General features: G+C 43.5%; 1 protein-coding gene across 8 annotated transcripts; it reads right to left on the bottom strand.

Moving 5' to 3' along the window:
• Positions 1-3,842: 3,842 nt before the first annotated feature.
• On the bottom strand, positions 3,843-25,686 carry EXD2 (exonuclease 3'-5' domain containing 2). Of its 8 annotated transcripts, XM_085062153.1 has the most exons (12): positions 22,756-25,686; positions 21,011-21,152; positions 17,102-18,933; positions 15,700-15,734; positions 15,329-15,470; positions 14,178-14,434; positions 13,033-13,159; positions 11,956-12,284; positions 9,691-9,797; positions 9,181-9,316; positions 8,096-8,452; positions 3,843-7,351 (listed from the first exon to the last, which is right to left on the bottom strand). In XM_085062153.1, the coding sequence occupies exons 3-12, from the start codon at positions 17,219-17,221 to the stop codon at positions 7,135-7,137; spliced, it is 1,827 nt and encodes a 608-aa protein (XP_084918279.1). In that variant the 5' UTR covers positions 17,222-18,933; positions 21,011-21,152; positions 22,756-25,686; the 3' UTR covers positions 3,843-7,134. The 8 variants fall into 8 exon arrangements, with proteins under 8 accessions (XP_084918279.1, XP_084918278.1, XP_084918280.1 ...); XM_085062152.1 differs by having other exon boundaries at positions 21,011-25,686; XM_085062154.1 differs by having other exon boundaries at positions 17,102-17,484; positions 21,011-25,686.
• Positions 25,687-25,698: the final 12 nt, after the last annotated feature.

The following is a 25,698-nucleotide window of genomic DNA, read 5'->3' as shown; positions in this document are numbered from 1 at the left end:
CCACAAAAATCCCCCTCCTCTTCAGCACAGTATGTTTCTTATTTACCTCTTTGTCCCTCCAGTCTTTGTTTCCCCTAAACAAGACAAACTCAGTTCTTCTAGACTTTGCTCGTAAGACACATTTCCACACGGATGTCCCCTGCAGAGCACTGGACTCACCTTACAGAGTGGCATATTCACAGCAAAAGAGGCAGTGATGAGGAGAAGGACCCATTCAGGCTTCCCTCTGCTCCTTTCCCTTCAAGGTTAGGGCAAGGCAGGCTGAGAGACAATCAAGGTTAGTACCCACTAGCTCTGGCAATTTCTCTTCCTTGTCCCCTACTGCAGCCCACCATGAGAAATAAGTTTTTGTTGTGAAATCACTGACTAGACACAGCTGGCAGTGAAACAAATCCAGCAAAAGGTTAGTGGTGGAAGGAAGTCTTTCTGGTTTTAACTGGTGATTATTCCAATTGAGTGAAATACAGATAACCCACCTTTTTTAGATTTTACATTTATCTACCTGTATTTACCTCACCTACTGGCTTCTTTGTCCCAAATTGCAGCAGGCCTTACACACTCCAATATTTCATTATACACTGGAAACCTTGAAAGCAGCAGAACCTGAGCTAATGAGGCCAGAGCCCAGCAACATTAAGAGTCCCAATGCCCATTTGCAAGGCAGAGAAAAAAGTGGTATTTGGGTATTCTTGAGGATCTAACATTCACCATCACCTATGGTGCACAGAAGATGCACTTGAAGCCAGTTTTCTCCCCTTTGAGTAAACACTTTGTCAAGAGATGGGCAGTCTAGTCTCATATTTTTCAAGGCTCTGTAAGGATTTCTTAAGTTCCAATTTTACTGCTTGAACCAACTCTACTTCTAGTGTGGGGAAAATATCTGTAAAATGGAGCTGGTCTTTAAGACATCAGCACAGTGCTTTGAGACATCAGCTGAACAACATCTAGTCTTGCTACTCATAAATCACAGGAGAAGCAGAGGGGGACAGAACATAGTGTAAAGCTTTTAAAACATATGGAAAACATTATCTGAATAGCAAAAATATTACATAAAGCTATACACACATACTTACAGCTCAGATTTGAACTCTCCATAGCCCTGGCTAGACAAGTAGGGATAATGATTTTTTTATTCATAGTGCATTGAAAGGGAGTCCCACTCATATTTTCACACGCCCCAGCAGTCAGTCTCTCTGCTTTTATTTACGGCTAAAAGTCCTGGACAGAGTCATGGCACAGAGGAAAAAGGAAAAGCAACTGGCAGATCTCAGCTAATGCAAAGTACTGTCTGACATTTTTCAAAGAACAATCAATTGGAAAGGACTTGCTGTTAATCAATGTGAAACAGATACATTTCAGATCCTCACAGAGCATGATACTATGTGAAGCAGCTTCTTAGACCAGCAGGTTTTTGTGAAGGGGGTTTGGACAGGCAGTTTTTCTCTTAGGCATGCATTTCTGACAGCTGCCTAGTACCTTTTTCCCAGACTTGTCACATTCATGTCAAGATATATAAATGCCTTCTCCTTTTTCCTTCTTAACCACTGCACAATCTTTCAATTTTTTAAGCAAAAAAAGATAGAAGCCATATTTTCTATCATCTATAGCTGAAGTTTTTCCCGTTCAAGGAAATGGCTTCTTGTTATCTGAAGATGACATCTCTATTTTACAGTAAAAGCCTCCATCCACTTGTTTTTCTGTTCTCTTTACTCCCCCCTGTCTCAAAGCTGAACTTATCCAATAGCTTGCAAAGAAAAGTAATAGAAGGATGGTTTTGCTGTTTCCTGGCGACCAATACCACTGAGACCCCAGGTAGCATCACACTGGCTAATTCAAGATGGAGACAAGTTCTGTTTCAGTTAAGTGGCAAGAGAGGATGCAGCACTAACCTCGGCATAGAAAATCCTTGCCAGAGCTACCTGCTCTTCATGGTAGAATTCACAGCGACAGACTAATCTGTTTTCAATATGAGAAATTATGCTCCATGCATGTTTATTTAGCTTTTGGTTTTTCTTTTTTACTTCTGCTAAGCTTAACCATGTTGGCTCACTTGCATTACCCTCTTTACCTTTAAAAGCATTTACAAAACCCCCTTGATTCAGGGCTAATACAAGAGGCTCACCTCAATAACTCCCTGAGAAAGCTGGGTATATCTTCTTTGCAATTGTCTCAAACTGCCTCTGCCTTTCTCCAGAACAACATACCCCTCAGGGTGAGGAAAATATACCTTATACCAATAACATGGTACTAAGGAAAAGAGAAAGAAACTACTTAAAAATGGCCCCTACTCCCAATAAACATCAAAATGGATGGCATTTTGTCAGCCTGTGGGAATGAAGAAGCTCTTATAGCTCTGGACTATTGTGGAGGCCCAAAAGAAGGAGATCAAGAAGCAGTGATGAGAATTGACTTGCTGGTTCAGACCAGAGGTGCCTCTAAATCCATACAGAACGCTGCAGACTGGTAGGGGCTCCTGGTGACTCCTTGTTACAGAAGCTCCCTTTGCATGTGCAAAAGACCCAGTTCCTCAAAGATATCTAGGCACAGGGCCAAGGCAATGAGGCACTTCTCAAGGCAACCACATTGCCTTCACGGAAAAACTCCCACGAAAACCATGTTACAGATAGCACAGAGTTCAGATACTCCTTAAGGAGCCAGAGCAATAGAAATGCAACAGGAAGAGAGCTTCCCATCCGTGCCATTACCGAATACCAAATAGAGAAATATGCAAGCCCTCAGGGATATGTTGTCTTCAGTCCTGTCAGTCACAGATGTGACAGCAGGGACCTTTAGAGACTGTCAAAGGAGAAAAACCAAGGCACTCCAAATGCCAAGTCTGTCAGCAGCATAATTAACATGTCATGTATGGTCTGCTCCAAAGTGCAGCACTTACTGCACCTCCAACAGAATATGCTGCTCAGCTGGTTAATCCTGCACCTTGCAATAATGTCTAAGTTACTGAAAAATCAAGAAAAAACCACAAACTGTAGTGCTTGGAAAGACAGTTTGTAGCCCATGGAGGAAGGCAAGCTAGCCTACCACAGGGGCCATTGCTACTCCCACTCCAGAGGCATGTCTCTGGGAATTTGTACCCAGTCATATACTTACAGAAGAACAGCCATTTCACATCAGCAAAACACATGAAACAAAAAGGATGGAGGCAAGTTCTGCAGAGAATTCATAAGCCAAGACAGGTTTGGGGGTCGCAGAAGCTAGGGTGTGCTCTCCACTAACCTGCAAGGACCAGTTTGAGGCAAGTGGCACCAAGCACCAGGTAAAGGGGAAAATTTCTCCCCCCATCTTTGGCAGCATACTTTGGACAAACTTACAAATGCAAAGTGACAAGCATCAGAAAGAAAAGTCCCATGTTGTGAGAGCCAGCCCATACAGAAAGCACTGCCAATTCTCTTCTTCCACAGACAAAATAGATGTGCATGGTTAAGTGCAGGGCTGTCCCAGTTAAGGTAAAATACTTGGGGCAACCTAGATGAATGCTCAGGTTGAGAAAAATCTAAGGTTTCATTTGAACAAATGTAGATCTCTAGTCATGAGTGACCCAAATGACCAGGCCAAGGACAGCACCTGAATCCACTATTCAAACATACCTGAGCAAGCCCAGTATCACATTGCTTAGAAGTACAGTATTGCTGCCAGCATGGGCTCTTCCATGCCGATCTCTGGCACACAAATCAGGGAAGGCACTGGAAAGGCAAACTTAGAGGGTGAGGTCCAGGTGTTACTGTAAGGAATGATGGACTTGTGAGGACTGGGTAAGACACAAGGAAAAAAAGAGTAAAAGCAAGCATGCAAGAAAGGAACAAAAGAGCTTCAAAAGTGGTAGGTCTGGTAAAAGGGTAAATTTTTATAGAATGTAACAATTAGCAATGGAAACATACAAGGAAGTTTTATCTACAGAGTAGTATAAAATTCAAAATCATAATAAAATAAAACCAATCTATTTCTGCATAATAAATATATTGCCTCCCCTCTTCTTTCAGATTGAATTAAAATTATGCAAGTTAAGGATGTCTTACAAACAACAAAGAAACTCAGTCTAGAAAATATTTGTGAAGGAAGTTTTCCTTGCTAGTTTCTATTTCTGAACAAGTGATTTGGAAAAAAACCCTCTTCAATGATACTTTCACTGACTCCTTAAAAATAGAGGACCTGCAGTCCAATTCTTGTCCTAACATTACTTTCTTGTCTCACAAATAGAAAAGACCTAACCCTGCGGTCAGCCAATCGGTTCCATTAAACAGACCAGTTTTATCAGGAGTTCCTACATGAGAACAAAGGGGAAAAAAACAAAGCAGAAAAGAAGAGATGAAATGGACACCTCGTACTCCTGATGACTGAAAAGAAGTTTCTGAGCCATGCAGGGAGCTCTCAACACCCCAATCACATGGAGACAGGATATAGCACTATCTGAACACATGCTCAAAATGCTTTGGAGAGAAATAGTTTTATCCAAACTGCTGCTGTAGGCAGGAAGGTCTTGCTGGGATTATAATCAGCTGTGTGAATGAGCACAAAGACAAACCATGTTTGGCTAGATGAATTTTTGTTAAGACTTGCTAGCGGTACAGGAAAAAAAAAAGCCCTTATAATGAAACTGATCTCATTTTCAGCTCTGTGATAAGTAGTATTTATCATTTATCTTTGATTCCTCATGCTGCCATTGCAGCTCCTCTGGGATGGCATTAATGTACCATTTCTCTCCATAGCTCCTACTTATCTCAAACAGTCTCTGCTACAAACAGGATTTTCACCCCTGGTCTGTGAAATTTCTTGAATTATCTGATAAGGGACAGTTTCAGCCACAATCACAGCAGGTCCAGGATTCTGCCCAAATGTTACAATAAAATGTGGGTCAACTGCGCTATACACAGTAGTGTGAAGTACGATAAGGGTTTTACTGAAAAATCTTCACAGAGACATATAAAAGTGCGTCTTCATAGCTTCATCGTTCAGTAGAAGCATATTGATCTCGTGCAATCAAAATCATCAAAAGTGATTTTACAGAAAGGAGTATGTATTTTTTTAAAGTTATGTTTTAACTAAGGTCTAGCACCAGACAAAAAAACATGAATATTTAAGAGATAGACAGCAGCACATCTTAAAAAACAACAATAATAATTAGCACACACTAGCTTATCTTTTCAAGGCATTTTACAAAAACATGAATTAATTAAGCCTCACAACACCCTTGTGAGATAGTTAAGTATTATTAGTCCCATTTTAGAGACAGAGAAACAGGCATGAAGAGAGTATAACCTGCTCACCACCACACATGTCAAATCCTGGTATACAACATCAGATTTTCCATTTTTTGCTACATGTGGTCTGATCTCTTAAAAGCTGCTGGTCTTTGTTTCCTCTCATCCTTTTTAAGACACCTGTCCTTATTTTCATCTAATATGAAAAGATACTCACCAAGAGCTATTCATAGAATCATAGAATGGTTTGGGTTGGAAGGTACCTCAAAGAACATCCAGTTTCAACACCCCTGCCATGGACTGGGACACCTTCCACTAGACCACATTGCTCAGAGCTCCATCCAACATGGCTTTGAACATTGCCAGGGATGAGACATCCACAGCTTCCCTGGTAAGCTATTCCAGTGCCTCACCACCCTCACAGCAAAGAATTTCTTCCCAGTATGTAATATAAACCTAGCCTCTTTCAGTTTAAAGCCACTACCCCTTGTTTATCACTACATGCTCTTGTAAAATGTCATAGGAGAGGTGCTCCAGCCCTCTGATGATCATTGTAGCCTTCCTCTGGACTTGCTTTATTATGCTGGTGGCCCCAGAGCTGGACACAGTACTCCAGGTGGTCTCATGAGAGCAGAATAGAAGGGGAGAATCACTTCCCTTGACCTGCTGGTCATGCTGCTTTTGATGCAGACCACAATGCAGTTTGCTTTCTGGAAAAGTTATCAGTGGATTTCAGGAACCTCCTGAACTCCTTGTGCCCTGCTGTGTTGCCTCTGCAACAGATATGGGGTGGTTGAAGTCCCCCATGAAGACCAGGTCTTGTGAACACGAGGCTGCTCTTATCTACAGAGGGCTTCATCCACTCAGTCTTCCTGGTTGGACAACCTGTAGCAGATCCCCACTGTCACCTGTCCCTGCCCTCCTTTTAATCTTGATCCATAAGTTCTTGTTTGTCTCCTCATCCATCCCTAGGCTGAGCTCTGTGCACTCCAGCCAGTCATTGACATCGAAGGTGAGACCTCCTCCTTGCCTCCAGTGCCTGTTCTTCCTAAAGAGCCTGCATCCTTCCATTCCAACACTCCAGTCATAGGTGCTATGCCACCCCATCTCTGTAACAGCCCTGCACGTATGAGCAGGGCTACTATGACAAACAAGCAGAATTAGAAAAAACTAGTTTATTTTTAGTAATAAACTAGTAAGGAAAAATTAGTTTATTTGTATGAACTCTGTGTTACTGGAAGCTGTTTAACAAAAGACTTGACATGGGTATTTCTACACTGCCAGAGTGTCACTTCTCATCAGGCACGTGCCACCAGGAAATTTGCTGAGGCCTATCTGCAATAATGGTACAGCTCAGAATCTGCAAAAAAAAGTAATGTTTCTTTGCTTCTTCCAAACAAGGAATCGCTCTCTGGCAGGGGGTCTTCTCTAGGAAGAACTCATATGGGTACAACTGCACTGAAAACAAAGACAGACTTTTATCAAGAAGACTCTCAAGGTGAAGCCAAGGGCACAAATGTATGTCAGAAAACCTGGAAATGTTCATCTGTTGTGCTTTTGTTGCCTACCTCTTGACTCACTCTATTATGAGAGATGGTCTGGAGGCACCAGACATCCTGGGGGCTAGAAAATTATTCTTCCTTGTCACTTGGAGAAGACAAGTTCCCTTATCATATCACTCTTGCACTGAACTAGTGAGTGACAGACTAGGATTAAACTTCCAAACCATGTGAAAATTCAAGTCAATGAATTTAATCCTATAAACTGTCAAATTTAACTCTGTCAAATCTGGCAGATCTGCTGCTGCCTTTTTGGAAACCCAGGCCACAGGTGTTAGTGGAGACAGACGTAAAAATAGTCCTTCCATCTTCAGTTACATATGTCCATTAGACGCTATCCAGAGTCCAGGAATTTAGTTTCATGACAGCTTGATCTGAAGATCCTCCCCATACTTTTGGATCAGCTTCGTGTGATTATGGTCCACTGACCATTGCTCTGGGAGGTGTTTGGGCTTCATGCTGTCCAAGAAATGCTGCCGCCAGCGTCTTTCCAGCTGCATAAGGGAGCGCAGACCTCCTTTAGCACAACACTGCACCACCTTCAGTCCATGTGGCACGTAGCTCTCATTGCAGATCCTGCCAGGACACAAGCACAATTTATTTTCGCACAAGCCCACTATCAGGCTCCAGATCTGTCTCCAATGAACAGCAAGACACTGAAGACACTTTCAGCTGCAGAGTTTAATTACAGACAAACTGTAAGCTAACCAAGAGGGAGAGTTTTATGCTTTGCTTCAATGCCAGTCTACTTTCTGGAACACAGACTGTAAAGCTGGTTTCTCTGAAATGAGAAAGTGTTCTTCTTTTACAGCAACACTAAACAAAGCTCTTAAGGTCCATTACAAGCTCCTCAGGAGACTACAAATTTCTCAAGGCAAGAACTATATGACCCTCCAGAGCACTGAGCCTGTCACTGAATTCCCTGCCTGGATAGATTCTGAGTTATAACATTGGCACTTTACAAACAACAGCAAGCATAACGAGAAAATACTCATTTGATGCAGAGACTAGATACTTGTTAAGAAAAGATATTTGGGGAGGCTTTGAGAAAGTGAAGAAAGGAGACTTCTGATATGACTGTCCTCCAGACTCTTTTCCTGATCTATTCTTCAAAAGAAGCATAAAATGTTGGAGGGGAAGATGGAGAGCAAGAACAGAAGACTGGTGAGGAGGAAGAGAAAGAGGGAAGGAAACAAGAGCTGCAGTTCACAGACCAGTGGTGCATTGAGGGGAGACAGGTATAAACAAAAATAAAACCAGTAAGAAATGCAATATAAATTACTAAAAATCTTATATCCAGCCTACATGGGCTTGCTATACCTGGTTTCCAGACCAGCTGCTGCCTGAAGCATCTCTGCAGTGACTGTCTCTGTGTTATAGAAGTCCTTGATGCTTTGCAGCAGCTCTGCCCTTCGGGGGTCAGGCAGGCTGTCTGCATTCAGCAGGGCTCGCGCCCCCGAGCGCACTTGCCTGCGCAGAGGGTCCTCCAGGAGACGAACACCTTCCTCGGAGCCAATGGGGGCCCCAAACTCCTCAGCCAGCTGCTGTTTGAGGTGGTTGTCATAGTAATTGGAAATGGCATGGCAGGATGTGCAGAGCAGGAGCACATCATGCGAGTTGTGGTCCTTCATCTGGATGGGGAAGTGTCTTCGGTATTCATGAGGAACAACATTCTTCCTAGAGAAGACAAAAAAGACTGCTCATTGCATTTGTCTGGAGCTGCTGCTCCCCAGTTCTTCCCCTTCCTGGCCCAGAAAGGGTCAACCAAAAGTCCAGGAGAATGAAGATTACCAGGATCAGGACTCTTAGTAAAGCAAATGATTATTTTTATTTGCAGTTCTCTCTACAGATTTTCTACGTTTTTCTCTTTTCTCCCCTTCCAAAAATTCACCCCTTTCAGTTAAAGATTCATACTGTAAAAAAAAAAATTAAAAATCAAGTAATACAGTATGAGAAGTATACTTCCCAACTAATCAGTAGCAGACAAAAAGACAAAGACAAAAATTTTGTTCTTTTTGACCTCATGAGCTTTAGGCTCTCCTAAACCTTTCAAAAATGTAAGGATTAAGTAGTGGAAGAACACCACAGCTATTTTCGGAAGGGGATGCCAGTGTGTGTCACCACACTGCTGCCCCATCAAACTGCAGCACATACATGTTCCATATGCTTTGCTCTCTCCTAGGACCAATATCTCCTGCCCCTCTGTAAGAGGAAAGGCTGGTCTCTTCAGTGTCTCTCTTACACAGCCACACACAACTGCAGAGCATTCGAACAGTGATCCCATCCAGGATGTGAACAAGCACAATGTTCCAGGTCACTAACCAAGCTTCTGGATGTCAAACTAGAGGCAGACCTCACTCCTGTTTTAAAAGATGCATTTTTCTCCTATCCACTAAACAACTCACCGGATATAGGATTCTCGCTTGCCACAGACAACACACAGGTTTTCTTTGACTGTCAGATAATAATCAACTTGAGATTCGGGACGTCCTGAAGGCTCAAACCGCAGCTTCACAACAAATGGGTCTGTGCTAACTAGCTCTAAAAAGATAAAGGCAAAGAGAAAATATTCAAGACAAAGTTGTATTTGAAAGCTAAAATAATGATGCTACAACACAAGAATCATCCTAGTGAACCCAAACAGTATTTCCAATAAGAAAGGATACTAAAAAAATTCACGCTCCATTATCTAAGAAACAAGGAGAAGAGAAAGGAGAGAGAGAGGATAAGAGAGGAGAGAGAGAAGAAAGGGAAGAGGGGAGGGAAGAGGGGAGGGAAGAAAGAGAGAAAGAGGAAAGAGAGAGAAAGAGGAGAGAAAGAGGAAAGAGAGAGAAAGAGGAGAGAAAGAGGAAAGAGAGGGGAGAGAAGAGAGAAAGCTGTATTTCAAATGCCAACAGGAAAACTGGTAAGCCTACCTCCAATGCCCTTGTCCAGATACCACTGAGCCTTCTTGCGATCACAAGTGCACAGGGGCTGTCCATCTGGTGCATGCAGGAAGCAGTTGTCATACAGTGGAGATTTTCTGTGAAACAAGGGCAGTATTACAGCAACTATAGTAGCATGCAAAAAAGCCCAGAGCTCTCTATAGCCCTGTGTGCCACACTGAAGTTCATGCAGCCTCCTCCAAATCACAGGAGTATCTCTAAACACACACTTGAGGCTGCTACAGAGGCAGTACATTTGAAAACTTATCCAGGGTTCATCAACTGACTCTAAGGTATCTTCACTCTCCTGCTGCCAACAGAATTGTAACTCTGAATCCCAGTTTTCAAGAGATGCCATCAATAATGACACCCTTTTTTTAAAAAAGTGCATTAGAAAACAAAAGAGAATTGAGGTCACAAAGGATGAGGAGCTAAGAGTAAGCTCAAAGAGAGCATCAACTTACAGGCAAGCCAGTTCAAGGATCATCTACTTAACCCTGGATTTTGATGTTTTGTTATAAAAACTTCTCTCAAACTTAGAGGAATCTCTGGTGGTTTGCGGCAGTGTGTGAATGGGCTCTGTTTTGCAGAAAACGTTTCCTTACTCTGCCAACCTCCTTCAGAAAAAAACTGAAGAGTGGAGCAGGCTGGCCTCAGAGAGGACTTGGGAGGAACTGGCCAGACAAGTCACAATACACTGTAGAAAAGTTTCCTTTCTTCTCTACTGCAAGAATGTACAAATTAGTACTCGGCTCTACCAGCTAAAAAGATTAATTCACAGGCTATGTGATCTGACAAAATTATTTCTTCTGAGGTCCATGAGGGGAAAAAACCCAACAAAAGGTACAGAAGGTCTCCTTCCACTGAGCATCAATAGTTTAACTCAGTCACCATGACAATTTCAGTACTTCCCAACTATAAATGAGTAAACATTAAAAATAAACAGACTTAAACAGAAAGGAAGAGTGAAAAAGGACTTTGGAAACCACATCTAGTGTTATTACAGACCAGAGCCACATTGCTGTAAATACTGTAAATAATGGTGGGTCTATAGATCTCTCATGAAGTCAAGCACAGTTAAAAACCAAGAATAAATAAACAAGTATAGGGAGATCTCAATTTATCTTGAAATGTAATTTTGTTTAAATTTTAATCCTCCCATGAGATGCAGTCCTCCTGTTTTGTATTACATAGCCTTCAAATGAAAAAAAAACTGAGGGACTTACTCGGTAAAACACAATACTGTTATTGACTGCTAATGAAATCAATACTATTAACTACATTAAAATTTCTCCATTGTCAATCCAGTAAACTCAAAAAGAAGACAAAATCAAAAATGTCTGATTCTCTTTCCCAATGATTATTACATATAGTTTCAGTTATGTCCAGCGATAAATTTTATAAGATTGTATCCCAACAAAACCAAACATAGCAGTACCCCACACCCTCCACTGCATTGAGCTTAAAGCAACTTCTCCACTTGTTTTTAATTTAAAAACACCTGAAATCTCACTAGAAAATCCCATAAGAATTTAGGATCTCCTCCAAAGAACTGCCTGCAAGGATGCTGATCCTGAATCCAGCAACAATTTGCCTCTGCAAGGCCAAAGCACCACTGTTCTCTCCTCTCTCCCCCTAGCCACACAGAAGAGCAGTGCTTTGCTTCTGTCACAGACTGTTCCTTCCTGTGCCCTCTGGCACCTCACACAGCATATCTTACCCCATTAACCATCTGTGGTCACAGTGACATGGGACAGAAAAGGACATACAACAGTCCATTTAAGGACCAGCTCTGTGCAGTTGCCACCTTTTCCCTGGAGGAGACAGGGCACAGCTGTTTGAGCAGCAGAATCACACAATCACAGAATATGCTGAGTTGGAAGGGATCCACCAGAGTCATTGAGTCCAACTCCTGGCGCTGCTCAGGACACCCTGAGAATGACACTTGGACAGCCAACTGCCTCCTGCTGGGATTCTGCTCTCTGGCTAATGCGTCCACAGGAGAAGGAAGGGCTAAAGATTAAGACAACACCTCAAATTGCTCACGATCTAAGTACACCTCTAAGTGCTGCCCCTACTTTCAATACCACTTAGAAGAAAATTAAAACAAAACCAGTATCTGACTCCCATGACTGTTAGGTTCTGTGTTCCCTTTCCTAGTTCATATGATCCACTTTGTTTAATGACTAGAGCATGAGGCAACACTCAAAGTTTTCCATATGCAATGCAAAGAGTAAGATGTGGTCATATACTCACCGTGCAGAATATCCCACACCCAGAGGCTTTCGCTTCTGCCTCCGTGGATCTCTCGTTTGCTGATTGCCTGAGGGCTGCCCATTCACCCAAGGTTTCCGATTCTTTGTTTTCTGAGGAGAACGTCCCTCTCCAGTCTTCTCCTCTCCTGCACTGTTGCCACTCTTTCTTCCTCTAAATGGGATATCCACCAAGCCCTGGCATTTACCCCGTGCTTTTTCCCAAATAGTGACAGAGTTTTCACCTTCAGATGCAGCAGGGAGGCTGGTAAATCCCAGCAAATGGAAGAACAGAGCCACTGAGACCTGGGCATCCCTAGCAGCATAGAGAACCTGCAGAAAAGCACAGACATTGAGATACTGACAAACAGCAAATACTCTCAAATATTATCAGTCTTGAGCACTTGGTACAGTAAAGTCAGAAGATGGATTCATTTTCTTTTGATGCTCCCATGAAGTTTTGCCAGTTGAGAGGCACTTTCATAATACCACCACACCCCACTATCCTGGGGTACTGCCCCAGGAACTGCAAGTGACTGAAAAAATTCAGGTTAGACATCCTCCTACCCCACCAATCCCTCCCTCATAAAAAGTTCCCTTTTGGCATACTGGCTACGAGCATTCAGCATGGTTCTTTGTCCTGTTACTCCCTCTACCGGTCATTGCTATTGCAGACATCAGCAACTTGACTAAAGAAACTGGGCAGTCAGGGAAAACACAACGCTCTAAAGAAAGTGAACAAGATTTCTAGTGTCTCTCTAATATTGCACTGAGTGATACAGACTAAGGAAAATAATAAAAATGTGAGGTTTTGGAAACACTTCTTCAAGGGATCTTACCTTATATATGTTTCAGGACTAAAAGAAAACAAGGGTCAAGAATCCAGGGAGAAGAGCAGAAAATTATCTTCATGGAAAAGGAGAGAAATGCAGGAAGTGAGTCTGAAATTAACTTTAGGCCACATGACACATAAGGTTTTGACACAGAATTTGAATAGGCTCAGATCTCCCTGTTGTAAAGCCTCTTTTTCTACTAAGGTTACTTTCCCTCCCAAAACAGTAAGTTGAAGTGGAAGACACACCTGATCTTGTGTCAGCTCTTCTGCCTCCCAGTTACTGCAACGCACATGAGGAGACTTGTCAAGTGGGAAGTTCAGGACTTTTTCAGCTAAAGACTTAAGGCTAAGGCAGTTGTGAAGTAGATCCTTCCTTCAGTTCGACAAAGAAAGTGGAACAAACATATTAAAAATGAAACATGCAAATTCAGATGGCCTCATACAGCCTGAACCTGCCAGAACACAATGCACATGATGCATGCCTCAAACAGCACACAGCTGCCGGTCAGCTTTACAGGCCCTTTCCCTCCCCTCTGCTAAAATGTCCTTTCTAGATTTAGTAGTTATCTCATACCTGCAATATGCAAAGGAGGCAAGGCTGGGAGTTAGTAACATTTAAGGCTGAAGTATTTGGCTCTGAACTAAAGAGGTCCATCATAAAGTGATGGAGTGCCTGTCCCAGGAATTCATGGGAAGCCCAAGAACCAGGAATGACTTGGAGGAACCCTGGCCACTAGAGACAAGCAGTCCACCCTCAGTGCTAAAAAGGCACCAACAGGTCAGCAAACCCATGGCCCAGATCACTAACACCACACCCAGGCATACATATAACTGTACGTGAAGAATATTTGCAAGTAAAACATCTTGTTTTAGGAAGAGTGAAAGATAAGAAAATGGCATGACAACTGTAAACTTTCCATAGAAGCATTGTTATTAAAAGAGAAAACTGGAAGCAATTTATTTTGTAATTTTTCAAGAAATCTTGAAATCTAACAGTTCCTCTTATGTGCCCCAGGCACATTTAACCCATACTTCTAGGCAGTGTATTCTAACATCTGCTGACACAGTGATCACTCACTGCCATCACTGTGCCTGGACTTAAAAATTGAAGCAGAATACACATGAAAGTCCACAAAGATATTAGTCTGCAAGAGAAGACTAACAGACACAATTAGGAAATGAAATCCTCATGAAGATTTTATTTCCATTAGGGCCACAGAGTAGAAGCATGACATGTTCTTGGACTGCAGTTATCAATGCCCATTCTCTAAAGCCACCCTGAGAACTCCAGACACCAGCCTGGTATCATTCTGCTTACATAAATCACCTAAGAAATATTTCCAACTCAAATGATGCCTCAAACAGAGCTACCTCTGTCTTCAGGCACTTACCGCTGCCTCATGGCTAAATACCGGAGATCCATGCTCCCTTTGACTGGAAGACTATAGTCCTGAAGTAATTTGCAAGCATCTTCCCAGCATCCTACCCCAACTTTCAACACAGCACTATCTGCCATGATGTCCAACAGGGTCTTTGGAAGAGTCTGGCCACTGGCAACAAGCCTGGGCAATCGAACAAGAATGCAGAGACCACTGGAAGAAGCCATCTGTAGCAGGGATACAGGATTTGCTTTTCCCTCCACAGATACCTGTAATGAAGTAAAACATGAGAGTCCAAGTCACGCTATTATTAGGAATTAGCAAATTGCAAAGAAGACCACAGAAGGCAGACAGTACTTATCAGTTTATACAGTCAAATATTGCTATATGTCTCTAAAAATTCACTGCAAGTTATGTGGTCTTTTTCGCAGTATTACTACCCCCAAACTACTTCTTGCCACTTTCCCACAAGAGAATCTTTTCCCCTTTCACCCTTACCCTTCACAGCTGACCTGGTAGAAGAAATCAGACACATTTTTTAATCCACATCAGCACAGTATCACCCACTATATAAATGTTTATGAAAAATACACTGTTTAGCTGTGGCTTATACTAACGACTGTGGGGTGAATAAATTTCCAGTCAAAACAATGGGAAAGCCAGGCTTTATAAATTACTTTAAACCTGTTTTGAGATATCACACATGCAAATGTACAAGCAGAAGAGGAAGTTTGTTTCCTAGTGGTACCAATGAGTTTTATCTATGTATCAGCATTATCCTTTTTGTACATAACATTCTTAAGACTGTTTTTTAAATATGTAGCTGGATTTAAAACAATGTAAACCCAAACTACTTCTAGTAAATCACCTTTAAAGAGATACTACACAAAACACACAAAGCTATATTTAGCCATACAACTGCTACTATACATAGTAAAGTCGATATATCACAGGAATTCAGTAAACAAATATATCTACTTAGCACGCTTAAACATAAGAGCAATCAAAATTAGCAGCTACTCCACTGCTGTCATGACAGACAATCACAGTTTCAATAGTCGGTCCTGTGGTATCTGTTTAAGCAAAGGAATTCCTCCACCCTCAATGACTTCCCCATGCAATTTGCAATCTAAAGGAAGGAGAGGCGCTTCTTGATCACTCACCCACTCACAATCAACTCCAAGCACCGGCCAGCTCTCCAGCTCCTTCTTCAGCAGTGGTTCAACATGATCCCACTCCTCCTGCTCTGAAACTATCACTATGTCTGCACCAAGAGTCCTCTCTACCCAGGAAAAGGTGGGAGATCTGAAGAAGGAAAGCACCTTCTTATCCTCTACCTTGATGAGTTTCTCATCTCCCGACTTTACTGCTGCTTCCTCTTGCTGACTGTTACAGCACGTTTTTCTTTTCCGACGCTGGGTTGCTTTCCACAAAACCAGGCCCCCCAATGCAACACCCAGCAGGGTCGCCAAAGTAATTGTCACGGCTGTTTGCTTGGCCATTTTTTATTGCCCTCTCTCCCCCCTCACCTCACCCTCTCAAAACAGCATTGTAGGATTTCATCACGGCCTGCAGAGAAAAATGAGAGGCAGAAATTAAAGACAACTTAATGTAATGTGCTTAGAGATACTAAATACATACAATGGTATCATAACAAGGTTCTAGCCACAACTTGAAATCCTGATAGAAAAAAAGTCCCACTTTGATAGACTGGGGGCCTAGGGACAAACTGCTGCAGTGACAGATTGGGCAGGAAGAGCAGACTGAATGCTGCTGTTGATCGCACCACTAAAAGCATTAAAGGGAATCCATTAATTCATACTGATGCAACTGGGTGGTTCCACAAACTCTGCTATTCCAAAAATAAACTACTCATGTTTATTGTCAACATCTTTTAGCTCAGTTTGGAACTAGATGAGCCTAAACAAGGGCAAAATGAAACTACTGCAGAATAAGCATATCTGTTCACGCATTAGTAAATAATAGGCATTTGTCCATTACATTCACATCCATACTGGGGTCAAATGGCTCTTCAGGCATTGAAAAGCCCTAAAGCAGCAGCGTCTGTTTTTACCATAGCTGTTCATCCCTCTATCATACAAAAGCTCAGTACTTTACCTTCAGTAAACTGAACTCAATCCTACCCCTGCATCCCTACCTCCCCAACCCACCACGCTGTTTCTAAAGGGCTGCCCTCGCACACTCTTCTCCACAAGCAGAAGTTCTGGTGTTGATGCTACACCAGCCCTGCACAGCCGCTCCCAGCACCCCGAGCACGGCCGGGCACCTGCCTGAGCGCCCGCGAAGCAACAGGTCATTGAGTGCCACCCGTAAGCCGAGCGCGAACGCCCAATGCAACGAGGCCGCCCGCCGCGATGGCCTCTCGCTCGGTCCTACAGCCACCACCCCTCTGGGAACCGGGGGGTGCCTGTGATCCCACACAGCCCCTCGTGCGAATCCTCCGCCGGGGCAGGAGAAGCCCCGATGAGACACCCGGACCCCGGCTCGGCCCCGGCTCGGCCCCGGCGACAGCGGTGCACCAAGGCCCGGGTCGAGCGCTTCTCCGGGCCGCCGCCAGGCCCAGCGGGATGGGGGCGGGGGGGGGGAGGGGGGGGAGGGCGTTCGCCGCTCCCCTCGGCAGCAGGGCGAAGACGCTGCCCACTTCAAGCTCGGTCGGGGTTGTTTATCCCAGGAAGAGGGCCGGTGGCCGGGAGCGAGCATACGGGAGGCCGCAGACGCACCGGACAGCGCACCGGCGCACCTGAAGCCGCGGCCGCCGCCTCTCCGGGATGCGCGCAGCAGCCTCACCCCCGCGCCCGGCCCCGTCGCCCGTCTGCGGCCCTGCCGGGCGCCCACCGAGCCGCCCGCTGCCTGCGTCCCGCGGAACGGCTGCGTCCGGCTGCAGGAACCCCCCGCGGGGCTGTCACCACACACACCGGAGCATTAGAGTGGCGGACGCTTCCTCTGTGTCCGGCAGTGCGAGTGGGCTCTGGGCGCCGCCATGTTGTACGGCAGCTGGCGGCGGGGCTGCTGTGTCTCTGGGCAGGCGTCAGCATGCTTTCAGCCGGGGCATCAAATACTGGCAAAAATACTGAAAAGCCAGCTCTTCTTAAAGGAGATTTTTGGAATGAAAAGTACGGTTTATTGTCTGCGACTAGGGCGGGCTTGAGGAGCGAGCCGCAGCGGGGCCGTGGAAGCCACCCACACGCGAGGCGCCGAGGAGCCCCTGGGGCAGGAGGGACCAGAGAGGATGGGAAGTGAAGAACAAAGGCAACCAGGAAAATAAATAGCAAATCGCAGCCACCTCCAAAGTGGCAACCTGTAAGAAAACAAAGAGGGGGGAAATCTAATGGAGAGTACTAAGAAATTAACAGAGGAATAGCCATTACAAGTAATTGTTTCCTTCTGTGGGGAGAAACACGAAGCTTACAAGTATGACACCACAAAACCTGGACAATGAGTGTATAAGCAGCTGCTGTGTTCAGAGTTATGATCATCAAGGCTTGAGGCCATCAATGTCAAAAAGCAAACAAGTTTCCAGACCAAATTCCATTGCAAATGAAAGGATCTGAGCACCCAATTTCTTCAAATTCCTTTGCAATTCCCAATATCTCCCAGTTTTTGTGCTGTTAGAATTCCAGCTAGCTACATTGGTTTGAAGTAGAGACCGAACCCACAGGAATTGATGCATTAAAGCAATTTAACAATTTGACAGCATCAAATTTTGTTTTACTCTAACTATGCCACTTGTAATCATCAGGGTAGGAGGATTTTCTTAGCAGGGACTTGGCATTTAGCAGACACATTGTCCAAAGAGTGCAACAAAGCAGCTAATGGCTGGTATCAGGGAAAATCTCTATAGAAGCAGTATTTTTTTCTGTCTGGAGGTGAATGCTCATCTTTATTTTCCCCCTTCTTTTTTCCTTCTTAGGAATGAGGTTCAGACCTATTGATTGCACACAAGGAACACAGGTGATTTCCAGAGCACTTTTCTGAGCAAATAAGGCCTCCTCCTTATCAGAAATAAGATGATGAGGCCATTAAAGGTTAAGCTTAGCGTGTTCTAAGGACCTGATCGATGCCAGCATGGTGTGACTGTATCAGGTCTCACTGGTGGTGGGGTAGCATCAGAGAATTTTTGTTTTCCCTTGACTTGGATCTGTATTTTGAATGTACAAGTGCTTTATACCTCAGTTACAGCTTCTGTTTAATCAGTGTTTCTGCAAAGCCTCTCAATCTTGCTCTACAATGAAGAGATCTTTATCCATTTTTATATTAATTCGCTGGAGGTTACAAAGCATTGAAATCTCACTGCACTAACTCACGTATCTTGTCTCTGGTTCATTCTCCTCTGTAGGGAAGGTCTGCATCTCCCTTTTGGTCGCAGCCTGGCCACAGCCTCTCCATCCATCCCCTATGCTCTGATGCATCAGACACTGTTGACCAGCTGAATTGCAGGTCACCAAGCAAGACCCAGCACTACTCTGATGTTTCTCACATGGCTTGTGATCAGAAGAAAAGTGCATCAGGTGCATGCCCAGGAAAGAAAGCTGGAGGAGTCTGGCAGTACCTGAGTTCCCACAGTCAGGTGGGCATGTTCTGCCTGTTTCTTCCCTTCACACACCCCCCAAGGTATAGTGCTTTGTTCTTTATGTTCATTGTAACCTAGCATAAACCTGGATTGCCACTGGGATGGGTAGTTCCATATTTCCTGTTGTACCTGGGATCACTTCTCAATCCCTCCTCCCTTGTTCCAGCACCCACATTTCTGTAATTACAGGGTCAGAGAATCATGGAACTGATTAATCTGTAAACTTGTTCAAGGGAAAAAGGTAACACCTGGGGATATGGCAGATGTATTTCAAGACCCAAGTGACTGGAAAGAGAATCAAGATTATATAGCTACCCTATTGTGGGGTAGGCAAGGCATTCTTGAGAGACCTCTGTCAGAGCACAAGATAAGCACAGAACACTGAACAAATCTGCAAAGGTCCTTTGTAGGTGGACCCTTTGTAACAAACTGGCATCCACTCAGAAATCCGAAATAGCAGGTTTTCCTTTTACAAATTGTTTATTTTAGTTTCTAAAGTAATAAAAGTGTAAATTTACAATAGAGCAAAAATGCAATTAAATACCCCAATATTTATTACACAGTGAAAGTCTCACAGAGAAGATGCTAGGTTTTCTCCAAGTAACAGGATTGTATCCCTGGTTGCATTTAAAGCCTTTATTTTTCATGGCATCACTGACATTACCAAGTCCTGTAAGCCACAAGTCTCTTTACGAGCTTGCCTTATACCTACATAGCCATTTATTCAAGTATAAAGATTAAATTAAAAATAAATGAAAGCAACTGATGTGTGATTGCACTCTGGCAAAAACACAAACAAAAACAAAAAACAAAAAAAACCAAGTTCCTAAAGCCTGATTGGGATATTGCTGAAGATGAGAAGATAACCAAGTGAGTAAACACCAACTGCTGGCTTAGCCTTACTTATAAGAAATCTGTTACAGGATGTAACTGGAAGCATTTACATGATAAACAGCAACATTTACTTTTCTGTGTTTGTAGCCTGATCTGAGGTCTCTGCAGAGGTCTCTGTCAAAAGACTAATTTTTAGCCTGATTTCCTAAGGAAAGAAGGCTTATGCAATTACTCTTCGTTAGTATTTCTGCCTCTGGGTCCCATTACTTCCCTCACTTTTCTTGCCAAAAACAGCATGTTTAAACCATTGCTAAATTCCATCTAAATTTGTACAAAGGTAACTTAAGTGAAATGCAAAGCCCAATGGATGAAACAGGTCCTAATAAAGCTGTCACTGATAAAATGGTAAGCATGTGCAGACACCGCTTAATATACATATGAGAATCCACACAGCGGTACCACATCAGGACAAATCCGTAGGAAACCAGGCTTCACTTGTTCTGCTGATCACAGAAAAAAGAATTATTTTTATAATGACATTAGCTCATCCTTTAGGAGGGAGAAGACTAGGGTAAATGACTCAGTGTTCAAAGGAAAATCAATGATCGTGGAATATCAAAGGAGAGAGGCTCCAGTGAAGACTTAAATTGCTGGTAGCAGACAATGAGCAGAGAGCTGCATGTAGTCCCCACTAGCTCATTAATAACACTGTCTTTGGGGCCCCATCCCAAGCTGCAGAAGAAAGCCAAACTCTCATTTCAACTCCTAATGTGATTTATCTTCCTTTTGTCGATGCTAGTAACCCCATGACTACATATGCAAACAAGCCATTTTGAGCAGGGTTTCTTTTAATAGGGTTGATACCAGGAAGGCAGTAGGGTTTCTTTCCTCAAGAAGTCAGAATGAGATCAGTTTCAATCAACTGTGAAGCCACATCCTAAAGGTGGAGTTTCACAAGGTGGATAGAAGGTTTAACTTCTGTTGAAAAAGGCAATTGTGCTTCCCCATTCTACCTGTTGGCATTGTTCCCCAGCCTAAATTCTGCAAACACTGGTGCCTTCTTGATTCAAGGAATTAAGTGAGCAGAAAGCTAGCACAGCAAAAAACTGGGTTTTCTTCTGGTTTAACTCCTTGTACTAACTCATCATACAACCAGATCTCAGTGAAACTATATCCTAAGCCAAAAAATGAGTCAGTGGCAGCTCACTGCAGGGATCTGACAGAGTTTGTAGGTTTTGCAAAGAATCTGAAAAAAACTCTCTCAGAGGTGCAAGATGCCAGATAATCCCATGAGGATGAGTTGTATTAACATTGATCATCATCAACGCATTTCTTCCTTAATTGCCAACTCTTTTCATTGCTTATGTAGAAACAGAGATGAATTTCATTATTTCATTTCTTGAAGAGCTGCTTAACTTACCCCAGTGTTCAGTCCAGAAGGCACACTGAGTCAGCCTCACAGTTTATGGCTGCTAAGAATATGACATCCCCCATCTCCAAAATTCATCTCCCAGCTGGGCACTCCAGACTAGCTTGTGCTGATTTTGGCAGTCATTGGGACACTTCCATGAGCCAAATAAACAAATGGCAGACAAACAGGTCCAATAAGTAGCAGCATCAGCACAAAGACAGAACACAGAGCCACAAAAAGAAAAAGCCACATTTCAGTGGCCACAAGTCATCAGATTGGCTTAGCTGCATGTTAAACCTACATCTTTAGCTGAACAGCAAGACCCAAGGGGAGACATTTGAGAAATCAATCCTTGTTTTTCCTACCTTTCTGGTCCATGAAAGTAAGCAAAAGGAGAAAAGCCCAGAAGCTACCAAATTTTCACTAGAGAAAATAAATTACACAAGCAATATTATTTTTTAAAAATTATATGGCTAAAATACAATATAGCCTTCTTGGTTTACCCTTCCTTCCTTTCTATTTCCCCTCAAAAAAAGAAAATATTGGTATAAATAAGCAAATTAATAAAAGCCTTGACTCAGCTCCACTTTCCTAATTATGTATTGACTCTCTCTTACTCCATTGACATCCAACTATCAGTGTCCAAACTTCTCAGTTTCTACTCTGGATTAACCAAAGCTAATCAAAGGTTCAACAGAACTAAAAAAAAAAAGTATTTAAAGCTCATCCTTTCTGACCTGACACAACCAACCATGCTTCACTTAAATACTTTTTACCTATTTAAACCTTCCTTCCTAGTGTTTGACAGACTCTCAGAGAGCTGTGTCCTTGGTCTTCTGTTATCCTCCTACATTATCTCTGAATTATCTTATCTGAAATACAAATTAATTAATATCTCTCTGCAGATGATATATGGATCTGCTCCTTTCCCCAGAGCTCTCTCTCTCTATCCAAACTCAAAACACAGTCATCTTCTCTCTTCTGTGAATGACTAGCAGGACATTAGAGCTCGACAGAGCTAGAAGTCTTCCCTGAAAGCCCTCTTATTATCTTCTTTGTGAATATCTGTGGATAGCATCACCAGTTTACTTGCCACTCAAACTTGTTTGTCAGCTGTCAGGTCTGACTGAAATTTCTTTGCAGATCATAGCGCCCTGGGTACACACTTCTGTGTGGCAGCTCCAAGACAGAGTCCTTTGATACAAGCTTGCAGCTGAGATCCTTGTTCTCTTGCTGGTATACAAAGAGTGCCCTAGTACCTCTCCCTCCAGCTTTAACCAGCCCAGCTCCTAACACAACAGCCATTGACCACTGTTAATGCCAGTCTGACAAGGGAGTAAAGCTGACTGGAGGCTTCCTATTAAGGATCAAATACAGCAGAGCCATCAAATGGAAACAACTAAGGCAATTTAACTGATTCTCCCAATTTAAATTTGTTTGGAAGAAGTGTTGAAGGGATAACTTTGTACCAGCAGACAGTAAACCCAGATCAGTTATTGCCAGTCCTTCCAGAGGCAAAACAAAAACTCTGTAGCGTGGACAGAAGTTAATGTGAGAGCAATGTGACACCATGGCCATACCTGACCAGATCAATTTAGTAGTGCTGAGAGACTGGGCTGTGCACAGCCTTGGAATTAGCAACTCTGAAACTGCAACCCAAGATTGTTTACATAGATCATTAACCAAATCACTTCCCTATTTGAAGGATTCTCCTTGTTCCCTCTTCTGTATTGCATCAAACATTATTTACTTACCTTCATTTCTAAGGGCATCTACAGCAAGCCACCACCCTGTTCGTTATCTTCTGTTTCCTTTCCTTGTTGACTGCTCCACTCTATTGCCTACTTGTTGAAATTCCAGTCAAAACTTTTTCTGTGCTTTACTCCATGCTAATTTGAGACATGGAGTCTATAAACATTGCACAGAATTAAGCAGCTCCAGCACTGTGTACAGACAGACTCTGGCTTTTTCTGCCCTCTGAGTCTGGCCAGGCTCAATCCAGTTTGGTCTGTGACAATGAGTCTCGGTATAGCATTCCATGTGCTAACGTCCCACAGAACAGCAATCTGATGAAGTCTGATCTGTTTGACTAACTATTGTCCGTACCTCTGTTCCATTCCAAGCTGCAGAATATTCCCATTAAAGTAGACAAAGATGCTTCACTGATGCAACTTCAGTATGACTCAGGACAACAGTGTATGTGCTTTGGAGAGATAACAGCACTCTGGCATTATTAACACAGCAACCCATTAATTTCAAAAGAAGATATTGCCAGTATAAGCTATGATAACTTCCTTAGGTGTTATATTCAAAATTAATTCAAAGGAAGGAATCAGAGAGTGAAAAGAATGCTTACCAGCATGGTTTTTTAACCTATATGGTCATGTAATTGAGCAGAACAGATTGTCAGTCTGCTATTATTTTTCTTTTAAATTCTGACTGTATATCTTCTTTCTGACTGCTTACAAATGTGATTAAAAAACCCAAAAACCAAAAAATAAACAAGTAAAAACCTTCCATTAAATCTTTCCTGAAAATCCTGGCACTGGGGGCTTAGGAAATACTTTTATTTCTATGCAAGACCTTGTAAGTGCACAGCTTTTCTAGAGACTGGATCCAAAATGTGGAGAAAAAGTGCTGGAGATTTTAGTATATTGCATATTTATTTCAGTACAGAAACCAAAGGTACTCAAAGATATTCAACCTGAACAATACTTTAGGAAAGGGGGGGAAATGAACCACATGTTGGGAATTCAGAAGTGAGCAACAGTTTCTGATATAATTATATAGGAGCAGAATTTCATGGCATGCAAGCAACAGAGCTACAAAATACAATTCTGTCGCAGTGTCTGAAGCTTACCTGTGTCTGAAGCTAAGGTAATAAACACAAACCATGATGGACAGGGTCTTTGCCTCTCTATATTGAGGGTCGCTATTACGTTACATTGTAATAGTTGGCCATCAACAACTGTAACTAATAAAGACCCTTTTGTATAGTTCAGATGTATAAAATATTAACTGCTCTGTTTTCACTTCAGCGTTGCTAATTATTAATGTTAACACTGTTAATGTTAGTAACTTCTTACATTTTTTTATTCACAATTAGAAGGGAATTTTTTTTATTTACTTTTGTTATGTGTTAAAATTAAGGCTATGGTGTTGCCAAATAAAAACCATGGTTTATGCAGGATTTGATACTTTTTGTATAATCCTAACCAAGAAAAAACCCTAAGCAGTTAACTGACTTTATATAATGAAATCATTTCAATTTCTATGGAAAAGCTGTCACTGGAATATGGCAGCAGTCTAACAGTACTCAGTCATGTTGCCACATCACAGTTTATGTCATGGAGGGTTTTTCTCTTTGCTTGTTTTAAAGTTTGAAGATTCCTAATTCTCGGCAGATGCAGTGCTACACAAAGATGGCCACAAAGGTCAGGGTAATTCCTTTCACCTTCTGAAATCTGTATCTTCCCTAGGTACTGGTGCGTGAGAAATGCAGACCTGAAAATTTCAAGCTCCTCACTTTGTGCGCAGGCAGCATGCAGTCACATGCTGCAAGGTGGGACTGGGGGTCTGTGCAGTGCCTCACAGACATCACTGAATGACACTCATGTTGTCTGACATGGCATCAGATGTTACCTGAAAGGTACGGGGTTCTGTGAAAAGATATTTTTATCCCAGAAAGACAAAAGTTGGTGTGTCCCTAAACAGTGAAGGACAACACAGATCAGTTCCACCTGGTTAGCCAGCTGTCTTTTGGGGTTTAGTTGATACTGGAGGGTAAGAGAAGAAAATTTGTGTGTACTTCCAGCAGTCTTCCAGGGCTGCAAAAAGATCTACTGACTCACTTGGGATGGAGCAACCTTCCTGTTTTCAGTGTTACTTGGGAAGGAGCAGGGAGAGCAAACAGTGAAACCTCTGACAGCCCCATGAAAACTATCATAGAGAAAACCACTACCACCACAACAAAAATCCCCAACCAAACAAAATTCTAAAACCGTAATGCTTTGAATTCCCGCAAAAATTATTCAGCATTTACGGTGGTCAAGCCCCACTGCAAACCACCCCCACACCTGAGGTATTTTTCCCCTCATCTTCCCTCCGGTGCGTTGCACGCAGGACCTGAAGGCGGGCCGGCCGTGGTTCCGGAGCGCTCCCTTCCCATTGCCCGCTGCGCGGGAGCACCTGCCCGCCCGCCGTCACCTCCCTGCCGGCCGCAGGGCCGCAGGCGGCATAGCTCACTCAGCCGGGCCGGCTGAGCGGCGGCCGGACGCGTCCTCCCGCGGCTCCTCCGAGTGACGGGTGTACCCGTCCCCGGCAGGTCCTCCGAGCGGCGAACGCGTCCTTCCCCCCAAAGGTCCCCCGGAGCAGCTAGTGTGTCCGTCCCCCCCGCAAGTCCCCGGAGCGACGAATGTGTCCTCGCCCCAGGAGGTCCTTGGAGTGGCGAACGTGCCCGTCCTCGGAGTGGCGAACGTTACCGTCCCCGCGCAGGTCCCCGCAGGGGCGAGTGTGTCTGTCCCCCCGCGCCGCTCCAGCAGCGAGTTAACCGGCGGCGGCGCCACGCTAGAGCCGGGCCGGGAGGCGCGGGCTGCAGCTGAGGATCAGCTGCTGAGGGAAGTGGGGAGGAGCCAGCGGGATCAGGAAGCGGCGGAGTGTCTAACACCTCTCTGCCATGGCTGGCTAAAGAAAAATCA

Source organism: Lichenostomus cassidix, chromosome 5, assembly GCF_008360975.1.
Source record: "Lichenostomus cassidix isolate B80296 chromosome 5, HeHo_3.0, whole genome shotgun sequence".
Taxonomy (NCBI): Eukaryota; Metazoa; Chordata; class Aves; order Passeriformes; family Meliphagidae; genus Lichenostomus; species Lichenostomus cassidix.
This window is presented reverse-complemented; position numbering and strand designations above follow the sequence as displayed.